This window comes from Antennarius striatus, chromosome 11 (assembly GCF_040054535.1).
Source record: "Antennarius striatus isolate MH-2024 chromosome 11, ASM4005453v1, whole genome shotgun sequence".
Taxonomy (NCBI): domain Eukaryota; kingdom Metazoa; phylum Chordata; class Actinopteri; order Lophiiformes; family Antennariidae; genus Antennarius; species Antennarius striatus.
This window is the reverse complement of record NC_090786.1, coordinates 14,992,750-15,011,540: the sequence shown is the minus strand read 5'-3', so window position 1 is coordinate 15,011,540 and position 18,791 is coordinate 14,992,750. Positions and strand designations below refer to the sequence as shown.

The 18,791-nt window shown below is 37.8% G+C and overlaps 1 protein-coding gene across 1 annotated transcript in view; it reads right to left on the bottom strand.

The window, feature by feature from the left end:
* wdr27 (WD repeat domain 27) overlaps positions 1 to 18,791 on the bottom strand; it is a 37,243-nt gene that overhangs the window by 4,925 nt on the left and 13,527 nt on the right. The window contains 6 exon segments of the mRNA XM_068328037.1: positions 5,552 to 5,650; positions 7,904 to 8,006; positions 12,804 to 12,901; positions 16,359 to 16,480; positions 17,481 to 17,578; positions 18,206 to 18,339. Of these exon segments, the coding sequence (XP_068184138.1) occupies positions 5,552 to 5,650; positions 7,904 to 8,006; positions 12,804 to 12,901; positions 16,359 to 16,480; positions 17,481 to 17,578; positions 18,206 to 18,339 (654 nt within the window).

The following is an 18,791-nucleotide window of genomic DNA, read 5'->3' as shown; positions in this document are numbered from 1 at the left end:
CCACATTTTATTAAACAGTTATCTTTTACAAATCCAGTAATCTTAAAATTATAGCACATGAATGTGAGGCTTTGGTGAATGAATTTAAATTTAGATACAATTTGAGTCTATTGCAAACCACAGTGTAATTGGAGGTTATCAACAGCTTGAAGTGAGATGAATGAAACATTAGAATAGCTATACGGACTGGATATTGCTGACTTTTCCTTCCATATTCTGACCTTAAAAGAAATTAGAACATCTATGTACTGAACCAAGGGAGACAAAGTTCCTACAATTACAAAGGACTCAACTTAAAGACCAGTTTTTATGGTAGCGCATTTAGGTCCAAGAAACGGAAGCTTACAAAACTTTACAGAGGCATGCCAAGCAAAATCCCACAAGGGTTTACAAGACAACAAAATGAAGCAACAGTAAATGCTAGGACCTCTCATTAGAGACAGAAGCATGGGGATAAATCTGAGAAAACAACACCCTGTGGAATTTTTTTTTGCTTGATGGTATTTTAATTTTTAGGGTGGAAAACATAAGTGAGAAATTAGTGAAAATATGCATTATCTGTTCTCGCAGCAGTATAGATTTAACATCTGGCCCTCACAGGACTCCCTAGGAGCAGATGTATTGTAACTCAATGGAAGTTTTCCTGGTAAAATAAAAGATAAATAAAAATAAATAAAAACATGTGGTAAAAGCAAGCACAGGATGTCTTGTAGGCATTTGTTAATGTCTTCGGAAAAGAGTGGTATTTTGATATTTTGGGGACCAAACTGTTGGACTGACACCCATCATCTTGGTCATTCTGAATGGCTAATTTTATTACACAATGGTAGTAAAAAATAAAACAAAAGCTGAAATAAATAAATGAGCCTGATATATTAGATAAAGGAATCCATCAATGAGTTTATCTAAGCACTGCAAACTAAGTGAATGTATACAAAAAATAGAATTATTTGCAAAACATGTTGAACAGTTGCACAGAAGAAACCCAAAAATTGTAAATGTAATGAATATAATATCAATAATATTCAGACCAAAAAAAATGTTCATGCTCAATATTTTAATTGAATTTATATGTAAATATAACGTGGCAGAAGAAATAAAATATGTATTAAAACTAAAACAAATGATGATCTTTCGTCTGTTTAAAGACCTGGGGAAAAGCTAAAGAAAATTTCCTCACTCGTCAGTCAGTCGGTCAGTCGATCTGTCTGTCAGTGGGTCGGTCGGTTAGTTGGGTGGTTGATCAGTCAAAGTATCACTTAAAGGTAAAAAATCTCCATGACAGCACAACTTCCAATCAAGAAGAGGAAAAGTTTGGGGTAGATAGCTTGAAAATATTTCAAATAGGTTGGTGTTATCATGTGAAAACTGTCTACAGTGTCATTCAAATGTAGTCATCCCTGTAAGAGGCCACATGGGCCAAAGTAGGTCTATTTAAATAACTGTTCAATACGAGTCCACGTAAGCAGACAACATAAAAAATGTATTGAAAAGAAAATTGTCTCTGGCTACAATCACAGAACATTTTCCAACACAGTAATTGTTTCAATAAATCTGAAATCTACCATACAGTATTATTAGTTATTGGATAGAATGGCTTGAAAGTTCATTTAATTCTCAATTATTTGTCTTGGACTTTCAATTTGACGGAGACAGACTACAACAGTATACAAAGTAATGAAGAGGAAGCATAAAGCCTGAAGAAATATCAATAAATAAAACACAAAATCCAATCTCCTTCACTTCCACAAGACCCAATTATGTTTTAACAAAGGCTTTATTGAGTTTAGCAGCTCTTATGCTGTCATTATGTGTCGACACAATATAAACACTGTGATAAAAACATGTGACTTTTAACATTCTTCCATGTGATTATGAGGACATCCTGATGTTCAGGGTGGGAAAACTTAAAGATATCAATCACCCAGCCCTTGTTTTGGAAAATAAAATAAAGGGTTAGTCAATATGTCTTTTATGTCCCACATGGAAGCATCATTTTCATGATTGGTTTGTCTATCAGTCAAAACACATTACTACTACTACTACCACCACCATTCCTACTACTACTACTACTTTTTGATGGATTTAAAGCATGTGATGGGTTAATGTAGCCGCAAGAGGGCACAAGCCAGTGTCTTATTGTGCCGGTCCCAAGCCCGGATAAATTCAGCGGGTTGCATCAGGAAGGGCATCCGGCGTAAAACTTTTGCCAAATCAACGATGCGAATCAAACCTATGACTTCCATACTGGATCGGTCGAGGCCCGGGTTAACAACGACCGCCATCGGCACTGATGACCTACAGGGCGCCGGTGGAAATTGGATTTCTGTTGGTCGAAGGAGGAGCGTTCGCACGAAGAAAGACAAGAGGAGTGCCAAGAGTATAGGGCTAAGAGTAGGGACGTTGAATGTTGGAACTATGACAGGAAAAGATAGAGAGTTGGTTGACATGATGCAGAGGAGGAAGGTAGACATACTGTGTGTCCAGGAGACCAGGTGGAAAGGTAGCAAGGCTAGAAGTTTAGGAGCAGGGTTCAAGTTGTTCTATCATGGTGTAGATGGGAAGAGAAATGGAGCAGGAGTTATCTTGAAGGAGAAGTTTGTTAGGAATGTCCTGGAGGTAAAAAAAAAAGAGTGTTGGATAGAGTGATGAGTCTGAAGCTAGAAATAGAAGGTGTGATTTTCAACATTGTTAGTGGGTATGCTCCACAGGTAGGATGTGAGCGGGAGGAGAAGGAGAAATTCTGGTTGGACTTTGATGAAGTGATGCAGAGCATGCCAAGAAGTGAGAGTTGTCATTGGTGCAGACTTCAATGGACATGTTGGTGCAGGAAACAGAGGTGATGAGGAGGTGATGGGCAGGTTTGGTATCCAGGAGAGGAACGCAGAAGGACAGATGGTAGTTGACTTTGCAAAAAGGATGGAAATGGCTGTAGTGAATACTTTCTTCCAGAAGAGGCAGGAACATAGAGTGACCTATAAGAGTGGTGGTAGGAGCACACAGGTAGACTACATCTTGTGTAGACGGTGTAACCTGAAGGAGATCAGTGACTGCAAAGTAGTGGTAGGTGAGAGTGTAGCCAAACAGCATAGGATGGTGGTGTGTAGGATGACTCTGGTGGTGAGGAAGATGAAGAGGACAAAGGCAGAGCAGAAGACGAAATGGTGGAAGCTAAAAAAGGAAGTGTTGCATGACTTTTAGGAAGGAGTTAAGACGCTCTGGGTGGTCAGGAGGTGCTTCCAGATGACTGGACAACTACAGCTAATGTGATCAGGGAGACAGGTAGGAGAGTACTTGGTGTGTCATCTGGAAGGAAAGTAGATAAGGAGACTTGGTGGTGGAATGAGGAGGTACAGGAGTGTATACAGAGAAAGAGGTTAGCTAAGAGGAAGTGGGACACTGAGAGGACTGAGGAGAGTAGACAGGAGTACAGGGAGATGCAGCGTAAGGTGAAGGTAGAGGTAGCAAAGGCCAAACAAGGGGCTTATGATGTCTAGGAAAAGGTGGCAGTAGAGTTTCTGACTGGGTTGTTCAACAGGATCTTAGATAGTGAGAAGATGCCTGAGGAATGGAGGAGAAGTGTGCTGGTGCCCATTTTTAAGAACAAGGGAGATGTGCAGAGTTGTGGCAACTACAGAGGAATAAAGCTGATGAGCCATACAATGAAGTTATGGGAAAGAGTAGTGGAAGCTAGATTAAGGGCAGAAGTGAACATTTGTGAGCAGCAGTATGGTTTCATGCCAAAAAAAGAGTACTACAGATGCAGTATTTGCTTTGAGGATGTTGATAGAGAAGCACAGAGAAGGTCAGAGGGAGCTGCATTGTGTTTTTGTAGATCTGGAGAAAGTTTATGACAGGGTGCCCAGAGAGGAACTGTGGTATTGTATGAGGAAGTCTGGAGTGGCAGAGAAGTATGTTAGAGCGGTGCAGGACATGTATGAGGACTGTAAGACAGTGGTGAAGTTTCTGCTTTGATTTTATATTCTACCAAATAATATTAGTATAATGGTAGTAATGTGGACAAAGCATGCTCTGACTGATGATGTGCATCTTAAGGCTCTGCAGGTGCTGAAATTCAGCCAGTTTATGGCAATAGATCAAACTTTCCACTTTGCAAACCTGCAGATCTGAATCTGTATCATCGTGCTGGGTTTAACTGAATGGAGTTGTAAAGATGGGCATGTAAATATAAAACACGTGCAACAAGCTTCAAGATGTGATATTTTATTTTAAAAGCCATCTTTTTCAAATAGACTTTCTTTGAAAAGTTCAAAAGGAAAATTATTAACAGGACAATAATCCTGAAGTTAATGACAATTCAAGATAGACAAAGGTATTTGTCCTTTGTTAAATTGTACTTTTTCCCCTTAGGTGGAGACTCCCTACATTTTCTCAATTATGGGGGATATCTGTCAGTTGAGATTTACAGCTGGCGCAGTGGGTAGTGGTGTCAGTGCACAGCAAGGCGGTACATGGTTCGAGTCCCGCTCAGTGCGGAGTTTCATGTTTTCCTTTACCACACAGTAGTAAATGTTACAAAGCACATTTTTTTAAGTCACTGACTTAAAATCGACTCACTGTTAAATGATTCAGAATCATAAGAAATGTTTGTGAAAATCATGTATGTGACTTTTGCTTTCACATCACATAAAGAAGACTCAAACACAAAAGACAATATTTTCATGTAATTGTGACAAAGTTATTCTTCCATGTTATTCCACCCACCCACATCAGGTCACACTCATTCAGATATCTGGCAATGGGGAACTAAATGAGCAAAAATAGTTAACCTATAGAAAGAACCTGGAAGCTGAATTTGTGAATAATTGGAGGCTTGATGTTCTAAGTCATAAGCTATCTGTCAAACAACCCACAGTGCATCATTATGTATGGCCATTCAAACCCATCCCACAGTGATGAGACATTATATGCTCAATCCAAGTTTAATTTGCCCAGTTTGCACTGCTGCAAACTGTGCACCATGTCTGCAAGAGTTTGATTCCAAATCGGAAGCAGCATTATTGGTTATTCCATCCACAACCAGTATATTATACACATTATGTTTACATTTTTTTTATGTAGGAGACCTTGAATTTAACTGCATTACATTGAGATGTACTATAGGGTAGTAATTACTTTGATGTTGAGTGTTTCAGGAAATATGGCTCACATCTAAAGTTTGACATATAAAAAATATGATTTCCTCTATTGATGACCTTGTGACCGTCAAATAGCACTGATTTTCAAACATTTTAATTTCCCTTTTCTGCACTTACCATTCTATCATTCACATTTTGAATCTAAAACTTTGCTCTTTCTTTGGCAGTCTGTTACCAAATGTCACTTGAGTATATAAAAGTAAAACATGTACTGAACAAATGTGAAATATTTACTTTGGATGATAGCCTAGTGGTTTTGAAGGGAAATGTGACTGCTCTATCTGCAACAATGGGCCACACTACTTTGAGATGTAGCACTGGATCAGTGTTAAAGAAACAAGGCAAAAAGAACCAACAGAACCATGTAGACAACATTAAGGAGATAATTTTACCTCTGATGAAGCAGGGTTGAACGTCACACTGAGCACAGTGTCGGAGTGTTTTTGTAATTTGTGGAGGTAGCTGCTGCTGCGAATGTCATACACATAGGCCTGAAATGAATATAATGGAAAACAATATCAAAAACAGGAGACATACTTTTTTATTAGATGTGGTACAACTGCATACAAAGTTTGCACATATATGGCACCAACTTGACACAAATGCAAGGCATGAAGTTGACATCAATACTGTAATATTTATTGGTTGATCGGTGGGAATAATAATTGTGCAGTCTGAACTTCATAAATTTGTAAGCAATGTAAATGGTATCCCAATCATTTATGTTTTCTTATTACTAACCATCAGACATTAACAAGACTGTAAGTCCTGACTGTAATTATTGATCAATTCTGACTTGTGAAAAATGGTCATCAATTGAATGAATAAATTCATCCATCCATCCATTTTCTCCCGCTTTATCCGCCGCAGCGGGTCACGGGATGAATAAATTCAACTTGTTTAAATTTATTGTAAGTTGACCTTTTTTTTTAGTTTTTTAACGTCAGCTTTTGAGGAAGCAAAAGCCTTCCTCGCCATCCCATTATTGACACAGAGGGTTACTAGATACAGTATTTGTAACAGTGTGTTCTTTTGAGATGATCAGAAATTACTATGATTTTGTCATGTAAGTGAAGCAGTGGTGAGAGTATAGGGCATGTGTCAAACTCAAGGCCCAGGGGCCAAATGTGGCCCGCCACATCATTTTATGTGGCTTATATAAATAATTCAAAAGTGTGCTTTGACCAAAACTACATTTCCCACAATGCATCAACTAAGCCCACTTTAACTCTGAAAGAAACGTCTTGAACAAAATTAGTGTCGCAACTCGTTTTTGATGTTATTTTTCTTTATTCGTTTGGATACTTTGATTCTTGATTGATGGAGTTCTGTGGGTTTGATAACCTGACAAATATAGCAGAGCAACAAACAAACATGTTTTCTGTGCAAATGTAATGTTTGTAACTTGAATAAGTAATAAATTCAGAGTTATTCAAATTAAGGAGTAGTTACAGTTATTTTACATTACACTGAGTTACATTTAGTTATATTTATAAGTTACATCTGGCCCTTTGAGGACAGCCATTATGCTGATGTGGCCCTCGGTGTAAATGAGTTTGACACCCCTGCTACAGGGCATGAAACTGAATATCTCGGCATACTTGAATACATACTTGATTGAAAATGTTGAAGAGAAAACTGTTCATTCAGTTATTTATTTAAAATAATTCATTTCATTTCAGGTGATAAGAGCAAAATCTAAAAAATATAAATATAAACATCAACCACATTGAAGTCCTGTTCTATTGTGATGATTTTTGGCCTTATATTCTTTTTTTTCCATGATTTCATTTTGATGTATTTAGACAAGTACAAATATGGCTAGCTTATGGAAGTCTCAGGCCAGCTACAAATAAATGTAGTGTAGCTCACTACACCTCGCATCCTCCCAGTTTCCAAGAAATATTAGAAATGTTTGATCCTGACAGATATGATCTCAAATGTCCATTTTTTTTTTAATTTTTTTTTTTTTTCACACACACACAATTATGGGATTCAGCACAGCATGGACATTTGAGATCATATCTGTCAGGATCAAACATTTTTTTTTTTTTTTTTTTTTTTAAATGTTTGATCCTGACAGATATGATCTCAAATGTCCATGCTGTGCTGAATCCCATAATTAATAATATGCCAGCAGTATGCATATGTTATTACACTACACAACACAACAAGCACCTACACCAGAAAAAGGGAGATGGATAAAGAAGGGGGAGGCGGCATCCTTCGGAAAATGTTTTGTAAGAACCTTTAAGGCCCTGACTGATGGAAAAGTTATTAAATGGTTATGCTTCAATGTGAATGCTGAATTTTGCTTGTGTGGAAAAGAATAGATTCATCATGAAAATCTAAGTCAACCACAATCAGTCCTCACTTTAAATGATAAAGACATGTCAATAACTGACAATGTCAACAAGATGTAAATATAGCCAAATGCCAAATAACTAACTGTACCAGTGATCAGTTCACTGCTTCTACATCTGAAATGTCTAGCCACAGTTCAACAAAGAAAGATAAGATTAAGATGAGATAAAATAAAACCAGATAAGACGAGATATTTCTTTATTAATCACACATTGGAGAAATTGCACAACACACACATTTGTATGTGTGTGTGTGTGTGTGTGTGTGTGTGTGTGTGTGTGTGTGTGTGTGTGTGTGTGTGTGTGTGTGTGTGTGTGTGTGTGTGTGTATATATATATATATATATATATATAACAATATATAAGGAAGTTTCAACTTACACAGTTATCTTCAGAGCCTGAGGCAAAGAACCGACCACATGGTGAGATCGCTGACAAGCATGGATGGCATCGATTTAGATGGTTGTCATAGCGCCGCACGCATCTGAGGAGAAGATGCACACAGTGAAAAGAAATTAATGAGGTTCCGAAACTCAGAACCAACGTGATGTAATGGACAGACTTAATAATTAATAATCCTCATTATTACTGTGCCTCCATTGGATTACATGTGAATACGGTATACATTTTTGCTCTAATAGTAATATAAAGACTTCATTGTATTTTACTCATAGACAACAATACAATCCAATATTCTATATATTGTTGGCAAGAATGAATTTGACCTAGAAAGACATATAAAAACATCTAAATATATGAAACATCTAGAAATGCAGGCAGTGCTCATGTAAGTAACATGTATAAACAAAGTTTCATTACGTCTATTACGTCGAGGGCGCAGAGCATGAGTCCAGCAAAACACAGGAAAGAGAAGATAGCAGATAAAAAATGCCCTCCTTGTGCAACTTGTGTGCTATTTGCCCTGGTTTGCATTAGCATGTAATATCTTTACAATGCCATAGTCAGCTAGCTAAGCTCGGAGCTCTGTATGGTCTGGCATGTTGGCGAAGCAGGGAATATAGACGGGATCTGGTGAGAGCATGCCTTTCACATCCACATGCTAATACCATTAAGCCCTAATAAAAGTGGGTCATATTCACTGGCAACCATAAAGTCATTTAATATTTCCAGCACCAATATGCAAGTTTAAACACCCTCTAAGCAATAGCACATAAATTTCATGATGCATTTATGACCACGTTGTTCATAAGGTCAGAGCAGTGGTAAACTCTATAGATCTCAATGGAAACATAAATGTATTTCACCAATATATAGAATATAAAAACTAACAATAATAAAATTGTTTATTATTATTGTTGTTGTTTTTATTCATCCATCAGCCGCTTATCTGCCTTGTGGGTTATGGATACATTGGGGCGGATCTCAGTTTGCTGTGGGCAAGAAGCAGGATACACCAGCAATTCAAGGACCACATATTCACAGACAATCTTTCACGTACACATTAACACATATGGACAATTTGGAATGATAGGTTCACCTGCATGTTTTTGGAGGTGGGATGAACCCATAGAACCCAGAGAGAACTCACGCACCATACACAACAGAAATGAATAAAGCCTTGCTGTGAGGCAATAGCACTACCCACTGTGCCTCTAAATTATTTTCATTACTTATTTTATATATTTTTTAAACTGAAAAGGAAAAACATTGATGGAGAAGAGTGGAGGTTGAACCTTACAACATTTAATGCATGTGGGTCAAGGGTTTGTAAACCTATGCTTGACTCAAGCAGCTGTGGCCCTTTTAGAGAGAGAAAATCGGTGCTAATGAAACAACAATGAAAATTAATAATGACTGACAGTGCATGTGGTGCAGCAAATCAGATTCAAGAAATAAAGCTGACAAAGACTGAATGATTTGAAAAAACAAAGCTAATTCATTATTTGGATGGACAGCAAGAGGGATGAGAAGCATCTCTTTTTTAAATCATCATTAAATCTGGATGTTTGAGTCTAGAGTATAAGAAGTTAGAGTGAACACTCATCTGGTTTCTAGGTCAAAAAGTGGAACTATGACGTTTTGACTGAGAGGACAGGAGATGCTGAGAAACCCCCCACACACATATCAATAGTGTTCTGTGAATGATGACTAATGCAGACTACCTTAACGAGAGCCTCCTGAATCTGGTTAGGTATTTTGTGTCTGCAAGAAAACTAATTAGTAATCTAATTCTCTACTAACAGCTCATCATCTAATTTAATCGGGTCGGCCCCTGCTATCTATCCATCCATCCATCCATCCATCCATCCATCCATCCATCCATCCATCCATCCATCCATCCATCTAGGTTAGGTCTCTTTATAATCCTTGTGGATTTTTCCAGTTTTCTATCCAAAACTCTCCTTGTGCCCTACTTCTCTACTTGATCTCCAGCCAGCTTTGCTTACATTCTTGGAAATAACTGTAGATCTGGTTCTTGACTTCGACTACTATGACCTGATCAGACACACTATCATCATTCCTCTTTTCCAGAAGTTGATGACTGTTTTGATTAAATAATAAACTTTCTTTCTGTGTAAGTGAACTCTTTTTAGTCAAGCCTCTGCCTTTGAACCTTAACCAAATTCTTGATTTTTCTGGCAGTATTGGACATTATTTAACATAACCCACAGTGAGGAAAGTACAAAAAAGCCTATGTAAATCATGAACTACAATGTATGATGATAAAGTATAGCATTACATAATCAGATGGTAGGGATTCACACAGGTTCATACTGTAAAAAGGAATCCGTACTGAAAAATAGAAAGCAGCATTACCATCCACTCTCTACCTTTAGAATCTGTATCTGAGATGATCTGATCAATCCTAAATGATGGTGTGTAGACCCCTAAAAATGAACATAACACATTATTTGAAAATACAGCGTGAAGGATTGGGGTTTTAAAGTGTAAACTGTCAAAACACAAGTGTTTCTAAAACTCTTTTAATTGTGCCAAACCCTCAGATCGCATTACACTGCATACATTACTTTTGGAAAAAAGGGGTCAAGAGCTGCTAGACTATCGTTATATCACAGAAAAGACAGATTTTTTTTTTTTAAAACATCCTTTAGGCTTGTCCCGTTAGGCGTCGCTACAGTGCGTCCTCCTTTCTCCCTTTTTAGATATTTGTTGGACAAAGTTTTTTACACTGGATGCTCTTCCTGCTGCAACCCTCTACATTTATTCAGACTTAGGTCCGGCCTACAGGTGACACTCTCCTGTGCCCCCGTAGGGGTGCAGAGTCCGGGGATTTGAACCCGGGCAGCATACCTGCAAGCAAACGCTGTACCACTGAGCAACATCCCCAGATAAAATAACCATTTTAATAACGATGCTAAGCGTAATGTACATTTGCATTTGTATTGTGTCTGCAGATCATCTAATTAGAAGAAAAATTGTATCTTTGAGTTGTAACAATTGAGTTGTGTGTCTAGCAGGAATGGCCAAGAGGAAAAACTTGGGCTTTTACCAAGGCAGTGATTCATCAGCTAGGTTTATGGACAAGTACAATATGGTCATAAAATTGGCCACTTAATGATTGTGATTGCAAAACAATTTGAGATTATATTACTTTAAATTGAATCAGTCAATCTGGTGAGAGTTCCTGGACATTTTTAATCAAAGAAAAAAAAATCTATGAATTGCTCTTTCAGAGTATTAATATATTAAGGCTACAAAAAACTATGTGATAATTATGGTATACAGTCACATGGCCACCTCATGTAAGCTCTCCTAATGCAACACACTGTTCCACCAAGTTTTTTACTACCGTATTAAATCATGAATACATTCTGGGCAACATATAACATAGAGTTGATTTAACTACTTCCAATAGCTGAGAGACACACACACACAAAACACACACACACACACACACACACACACACACACACACACACACACACACACACACACACACACACATAAAAATGTTACTTTAGGGGAGCTGTAACTCTTTTTCTGGTAAATTATTGGCTGCAAAAACAAACAAATAAGGCTTTTTCAAGGGGGAAATAAAATTAACAGGGCAGGCATGATGAATAGTAAATATTTGTACTTATTGCTTTCGTACATTTAGAGGAATTACATCTGCGGTCAGACGCTTCATGACAGCTCTCAGGAGTTTAACTGGAAACCAGGTGCAAATAGTTATCAGATTGCAATGAGGTTTTGATGGCCTTTGGAATGAGGAGTTACACTTTAATACAGCCTCAGACATGAAAGAATGAAATACTCCATAATGCCTTCTAATGCACAAATATGAACATTTTGAAATCAAAGGGAGCCTGTTTGAATTATGCACCTTATATGGACTTGATACTAAGAATCAAAGGAAAATATTCTGTTACGTACTTTGGAAACGGAATAGATGCTTATTCACTCATTAAATGGAGAAGGCTTGCATAACAAAATACAGTGATGAAAACAGTTATGAATTTATTGCACTCAGGTAATGGAGGGACTGAATCAATTCCAGCCATTCTTACTGATGTCTGCGTTTAGAATTTAAGGGACTTATCTAAACAATCTAACATTGAATGTCTAAATAGCATGGCATCTAAAGTGCATTTAAGGCATGTTCAATTTCCTTTTGCTGGTTTACAGGTGCATTATTCAAGGAAAAATTTGGGCATTTCATCTCAATATGCCTACTGAGTGTATTTATGTGTGGATTGCAGTACAATGAGTACTTGAACCTTGGGGCACACCTCACATAAGCCAAGCAGTAGACGTTATGATCATTACTTTCACAATAGCTGTTTGATAAGAAGCAAACCAGTTTAGGAGAATCCTTATTAAAGTAATCAATTTTTAAAACCTAGTAAGGAGAATGGAATGATCTACAGGCAGCACAGTGGCTTAGTGGATAGCACTGACGCCACACAGCAAGGAGTTTGCATGTTCTCCCCGTGTCTGCGTGGGTTCTCTCTGGGTTCTCTGGTATCCTCCCACCTCCAAAAACATGCACTTCAGGTGGACTGAGATTTATAAATTGTCCGTAGGTGTGAGTGTGTGTGTGTTTGTCTATGTCCATGACCTGTACAAGTCCAATGCCTTGGGAGAAAATGAAATATGGATAATGTTGTATAGTTATAGGGAAACAATGAGTCCAGAAATAATCACACATTTTAAATACAGTAATCAGGCATTAAGTAAATGTCACCATAAAGATGTACAGTATATAATAGATTTCACTTGTTTTGGCTTATTTTTGCATTATACTGTATATATTTATTACAAATCCCAAAGAGTAGCCTATCATATATAGTAACAATACCTAAGGTCACGAAGGTCCCATATCTTCACACCATCTGTGATTGCACTAGTGAGGAAGAGGTTGTATGAATCCGGAGTTTGTGTGCAGAACATGGACCCCTGTGAAATGCACAAAAACGATATGCCGAGTCAGCACATGCCTGACTGAAATAGAATGTAAATCAGCTTCTCTTATTGTCATTCACTGGAATATTTTATTGCTGTATATCCTGTACTGGCAGATGTTATTATTATTATTCCAGGTAAAGTTGTTAATACCTAAAAGTAGGAGGTGACATTAGAGACCCCCTAAGCCCACTGGAGCTGTAAAGAAATCTAGGATGGAAGCAAAATCATTGTACATTTCCTTGTTTCATTTTACATTTTCTATGCACCACATGAACAGATAATTCATAGACAAGTTTCCACTCCACAGATATAGATACATTCTACACATGACTTTCACAGCAAATGAGTGAAAGAGAGAGCAGCACTGGTGGTGTTTTTGTTTAGATTTCCATTAAGAGTGTGAGAACAGGAGTCTGAGAGCACATTTCCAGTTCCATTTTCCGAGAAGTCCTCTGCTCTGATGAGTTCCAGGTGAATTTTGCAGAGGAGACGATGGAAATTTCAAGAGGGGGAACCAGATTCGCGTGCAGCAGTTCCTGCTATTTGGTCTACAGCAAGACAAGAAAAGCAAGAGGGAAGGGAAGAGTGTTTTTATGTGTGCAGTCTGGAGGCAGTGGCAATCCCTTTGATCCCCAGGCATTAACCCTACAGGCCTCCAAAGGCCCTTGGGCACCCAGGCAGAGAACGCCCACATTGACGCAATAGCCCTGCTGAAACAACACATGACAGGCTGCCCTCAATGTGCTGCACACAATAGCTGGCATGACAACGAACAGACACCTTTGTGCTCATGTATAGTCAGCTGTGTGTAAGAGTGCATTGCACGTGAATGGGCTAATGCATCATCTAAGCCACCAGCTGCAGCTAATCCGTTCTGTCCAGGATGAAGTATGCACATGTCAGCATGTATTCAAGAAGCAGCAAGAAGTTAGAAAAACAAGGTCAACTTCACCATAATTTCCATAATTACTTTCATTAATATTAATTTATTGCTATTACAAAAGTTGACAAATATTCATGACTATGACTACAGTTGACTCTGACTTGTGCCCCCATAGGACTGCTGATGTTGGGGTTTGAACCCAAAGCAGCACGCATGCAAAGCATGCACTCTATCACTGAGCTACATAAGTGTAGATAAGAAGAAATTCCAGAATTCAATATGTGAATTTATGACTGGTAAAATTAATCTCACAGTTTGTTCTACTACCCATTGCAAAATAATGGATGTGGCTACTGGGTTCAGCCATCTACTTGTTAGATGTGAGCACACTCGGCCCATTTTGGTTCACTGCAGCAATGCTGGAGTGACTCCACATAAACCCAAACTGCATCATGGAACAGCATTACTCAAAAGCCATTATCCAGCATGAAATCTCATCCTGTCCTCTCCTTTGGCAGTCTTAATCCTGATGCACCAGGGATTCCCATTCAAACAGAGATGAATGATACTAATGATGGCATGTTCTGTCTGCCTCTCATGGAAACTTAAGAGCTGGGATCAACTAGGTACTCATGGTCAACATCCGGAATGCCAAATTATTCAGCATGGAGAATATTAATGTACTGTACAGTATTCAGAAAATCCATGGAAATAGCAGTACTCACAATGGAAGCGTTTTTACAGAAAGAGAAACCCAACAGAACCATCCAGAGCAAGAATAACTTTCTCTGGCTGCCAAAGTTTTAATTGTTCCCTTATTTAATTGTTAAAATAACAAATTTCAGAGTAAGTGAACAATTTGCTCTGATGTCAGACTTCACATGGCCTTTCGGCTTTCCTGTGAGTGAGTTATCTGCAGCATTTTGTCCTTTTATTCTTTGCAAACTTCTGATTAGGGAGCAAACAAACAATGCATTATGTGCATGGTGATGTTCGTGAACATTGAGACTGCCGAGAATTCAGGTCAGTTTGACAGTTAGTGCCAGCAATGTAGACTATAGGGTATCTATAAGAAAACTCTGTCACAACCTGCCTGTTTTGTCATAGTTTTTATTATTGATGGATGTGTATGAGCCAAATGATGTATCTGGGTCTCCTGGGGATAATTGGTCCTCAGGTATAAGTAGGAACCAATGTGGCAATGTCAGGTTTCTGCCTGAACGCTGAACTCTGAATATTTTGCTATTTGATGTTAACTATTAACTAACTATATAACTATTAACAGACAAACTGAATAGAAATAAAACAGAGTAATGAAGCATGAAGTGACACGTATGACTTTTGATTACAAGGAAGCCCATCATCGTGTCAGTCACGTAAGTGCGGTGGAATACCTCAGTAGCTTAAAGTTTGGCTTAGACTCTACACCCCCAAAGGATAAAATTCATTCAGCAGAAGTGATGTAAAAACCAGAGGGGAGATGACCCCCCCGTATCTCCTCCAACAAATCGCAGCCTGCTCACAAATATAGGGAAATTTAGAGTCACCAATTTATGAACTATCATGCAACACTCAACCTATATTGCTTTATTTTAGAATTTTGGAGGAGGCTGGAGCATACAGAGGAAAGACTCCACAATGAATCTGAACTGGGTTTCAGCAAGAAGAAAATGAAAATATCAAACAATCATCCACAAATTAGTTATATTAATAGTTGGAGGCTTTTTATTTGTAAGTGTAGTTCACACAGCATCTATCTAATTATAGCCTTTCGAGAAATGAAATGATGACTTCCATTTTAGCATGACCACAATGTTTTTGTAACCATGGCTTTTTTTATTCACATCACAAACCAACACATTTTGGTCCAGGTAATATCTGCCTCACGTAACTTGATCAGCATTTATTTTACATAATAGTATCACATCAGCTAAATAGTAGTAAAGTGGAGGACAGCCCTCGCTCTACCAAATAGTACCAAATCATTTCAGTGCTGTGTTGTGTGGGTCAGACCTCAGGATTAGATGCCATTTTTCAAATAATTTAGAAGTTAACACAAGTTTGAGTCCAACAAAAATGAAGATGTGATATCTTAGATGCAGATTTGATAAAAACCATGAAAATCTTAAGAAAACTAGTAAGAGCAGTTTTTTTACACTGCTCTTGCCAGTGTAAAACGCATGCTGAGATGGGTGAGCCATATCTGCTATTGTGACACACACTGCACTGCTCAGCAGTCATTGTCCAAAAGAAAGTTCATAAACCATACCCCCACCATAGCACAATCACAGCAAAGTGGCATGAAAATCACAGTTTCATATTGCTAAAAAAAAAAAAAAGAAAGAAAAAAAAAGTAAAGATAAAAAATAAAAAAATAAATTAATGTTCCAGTTTTGAGTTACATAAATTCCAGGCCCTGTGGATAGACTGGAGCCACTATTGAACCATTAGGCAGATATGATGGACATGATTGCCTTCTATGGCAGGGGCATGCAAACAAAGAATATAGCGTATGACAGATTTAGTAAATTACTGCATGGAAAGTCTGTTTTTATATGGTCTCACCTTGTTTTGTGTAACGCAGTGGATGGCTCTGCTATGGGCATCAGATATCTGTGAGGCAACCTTACCCTCATTCATGTCAAATACTTGAACAGAGCGATCCGAGGTGCATGCCAGAACAATGTCTGTGATGGCTTTGAGGAACATTATTAACTTTACTGTTTCTGAACTAAAAGCCTACCGAGTATCTGTAGAACTATTATTTCAAGTTTATAAAATACATGTATTATAGGATCAGTTTCCCCACATTCTTCATGGGCTACCACTAACAACTCATGCTGAGCTGAGTTGAGCATCTCACGCTGAGTTGAGAGCTTAAGTCATCAATTTGATCTGTTACAGAAAGCTTCCGTCACTCCACGCTGTGGCACAAAAATGTAAAACTTGCCAGCAGTTGTCATCAAGTTTGACTTTTTTCCCTTATATGCTAAAAACGTAATCTCTGAGTCTACGTAGAGGAAATATTTTACTTCTGAGCTGAAATGTGATGAAGTTCATCAGGAGAAAAATAGTTCCTGCATGAAACTGCTCACAACAAGCTGCTAACTCTGCTAAAAGTATTGTTTTATCATCACAAGTTGATTGGCATATAAAGTAGTTTCATTACATTTGTAAAGGGGAACTCTCCGTTTGTCATAAAATTCAACAACTCAGACCAAAAAAATAAGATTAATAGGAAAAGATCTAACATGATACCAGTGGAAAACTCATTTTTATTATAAATATTTCTGATACACTAATTAATCCTGAATTTATGGATGAAATAAGCAGAATCTGTTATCAGTATTTATAATTGTTCTACTTGGTCACTGTCAAGGTACGTGGTCGAAAATAATTCCCAGCAGGATCTCATTCTTTCAAAGTAGGTCAGTTCAGTTGATTTACTGAAAAGTAAATGTGCAGTAAACCCTAACAAGGGGATGTAAGTCATACATTCCTGAAATAGCACAGACACATAAATGATTCACAGGTAAAATGGAAGCCCTGAGGCAATGTGAGCGTCATTTTTGGAGCACAGACTGATTGCTGTGGATGAAAGAGAAATGCTCTAACTAGAAGCTCTAAGGCACAGGTTCACTTATCATCAATGCTGTCTTAACTTTAATAGTCCCTGGAAAAGGATACGAGAGCAGAAATCATTGACGGCAGACATAGCAGTGATGTTTGTTGCCGATGTTGTTGTAAAGCATCCCATCAGTTTGACAAAGCTCCGTTGTTGATACCTAAGAAAAAGAAGTTGCATTTCCCATTAAACCAATAAAGGTAATCGTGATTTAAGTTTTAGCATCATTGCTTTGAGCAAATAAATAAATAAATAAATGACTGAGCAGTGTATAGTGCTTAAAGAACATATAGCTTTTTGTTGTTTCACTATTCCCCTTTTTCCTAAGGTATAATGCTGCTGCAGTGGAAGTATTTGAAATAGTCATTGTTACAATATCTAGTTCACTGGAAACTGGCACATGATTATTTTAAATCTATGAAAATGCCTTCTCCTCTCTGTATACTCTCCTGAAAAGGGCATGTGGCCTCCGTTGTCTTTGGGCCACAACAACCACAGTCCAACTGAACAGCTTTGAAGTTTGAATATTCACCATAATCACTGCAATGCTTCAGACTAAACAGAATAAAACTGCAGCTCTCTGGACCCAAACGTCATTGGTAATGCATCCTACATTGCTTTAAGCGCCATTTTATCAATGACATCAACCAATATAAGTTAACAAATATTGGAATAAAAACAACACAAACACTGAATACAATGTCTGGAAATATGAACGGAACATTACAATCATATCCCATATTTCCTGATGAGATGTTTGCTCACTTGGGTTTGGTTTTTTTATTACCTCTTTATGTCATCGTGTCTGATGTCCACATTATACAGGCACAAGTGTAAAGATGGTCCAGATGCCAGAAGCAAAAATTTGTCAAGGTAATAAAACTGAGCACATGGGATGGAACTAGAGAACATGCTGTTGCCCTGGAGGAGGAACAAAAGAAGGAACACTTGAAAAGAACAGGATTTATCAGTGTCCCTCTCTGAGATCGATATTACAATCTGACATTAGTCAGGCTATTCTAATTACACAATTTATCTGGATTTGTATAAAGTACATTTGAGTCACAGATGATGCAAAAGCAACATTTCATAGATGTCTCTTACCTCACTGTTAGAGACAGTTTTTAATACAGAACTAAAGCTGAGACACTATAAAAGCACTGTTTTTAAGTGATTCATACTAATGCGATCTAGAAGGAATTAAATCACTTAATTAAATCACCTTAACCCTAACCCAGGTAAGAGGAAATGAATGTAACTATATTACAGGGTAAATTGTCTGTTGATCAATCCCAATTCAGTTTAATAAAGCAACTCCCAAAGCACTCACTTTTCCTTAACTTATACATAAAGTAATGGAGAGTATGAATGAA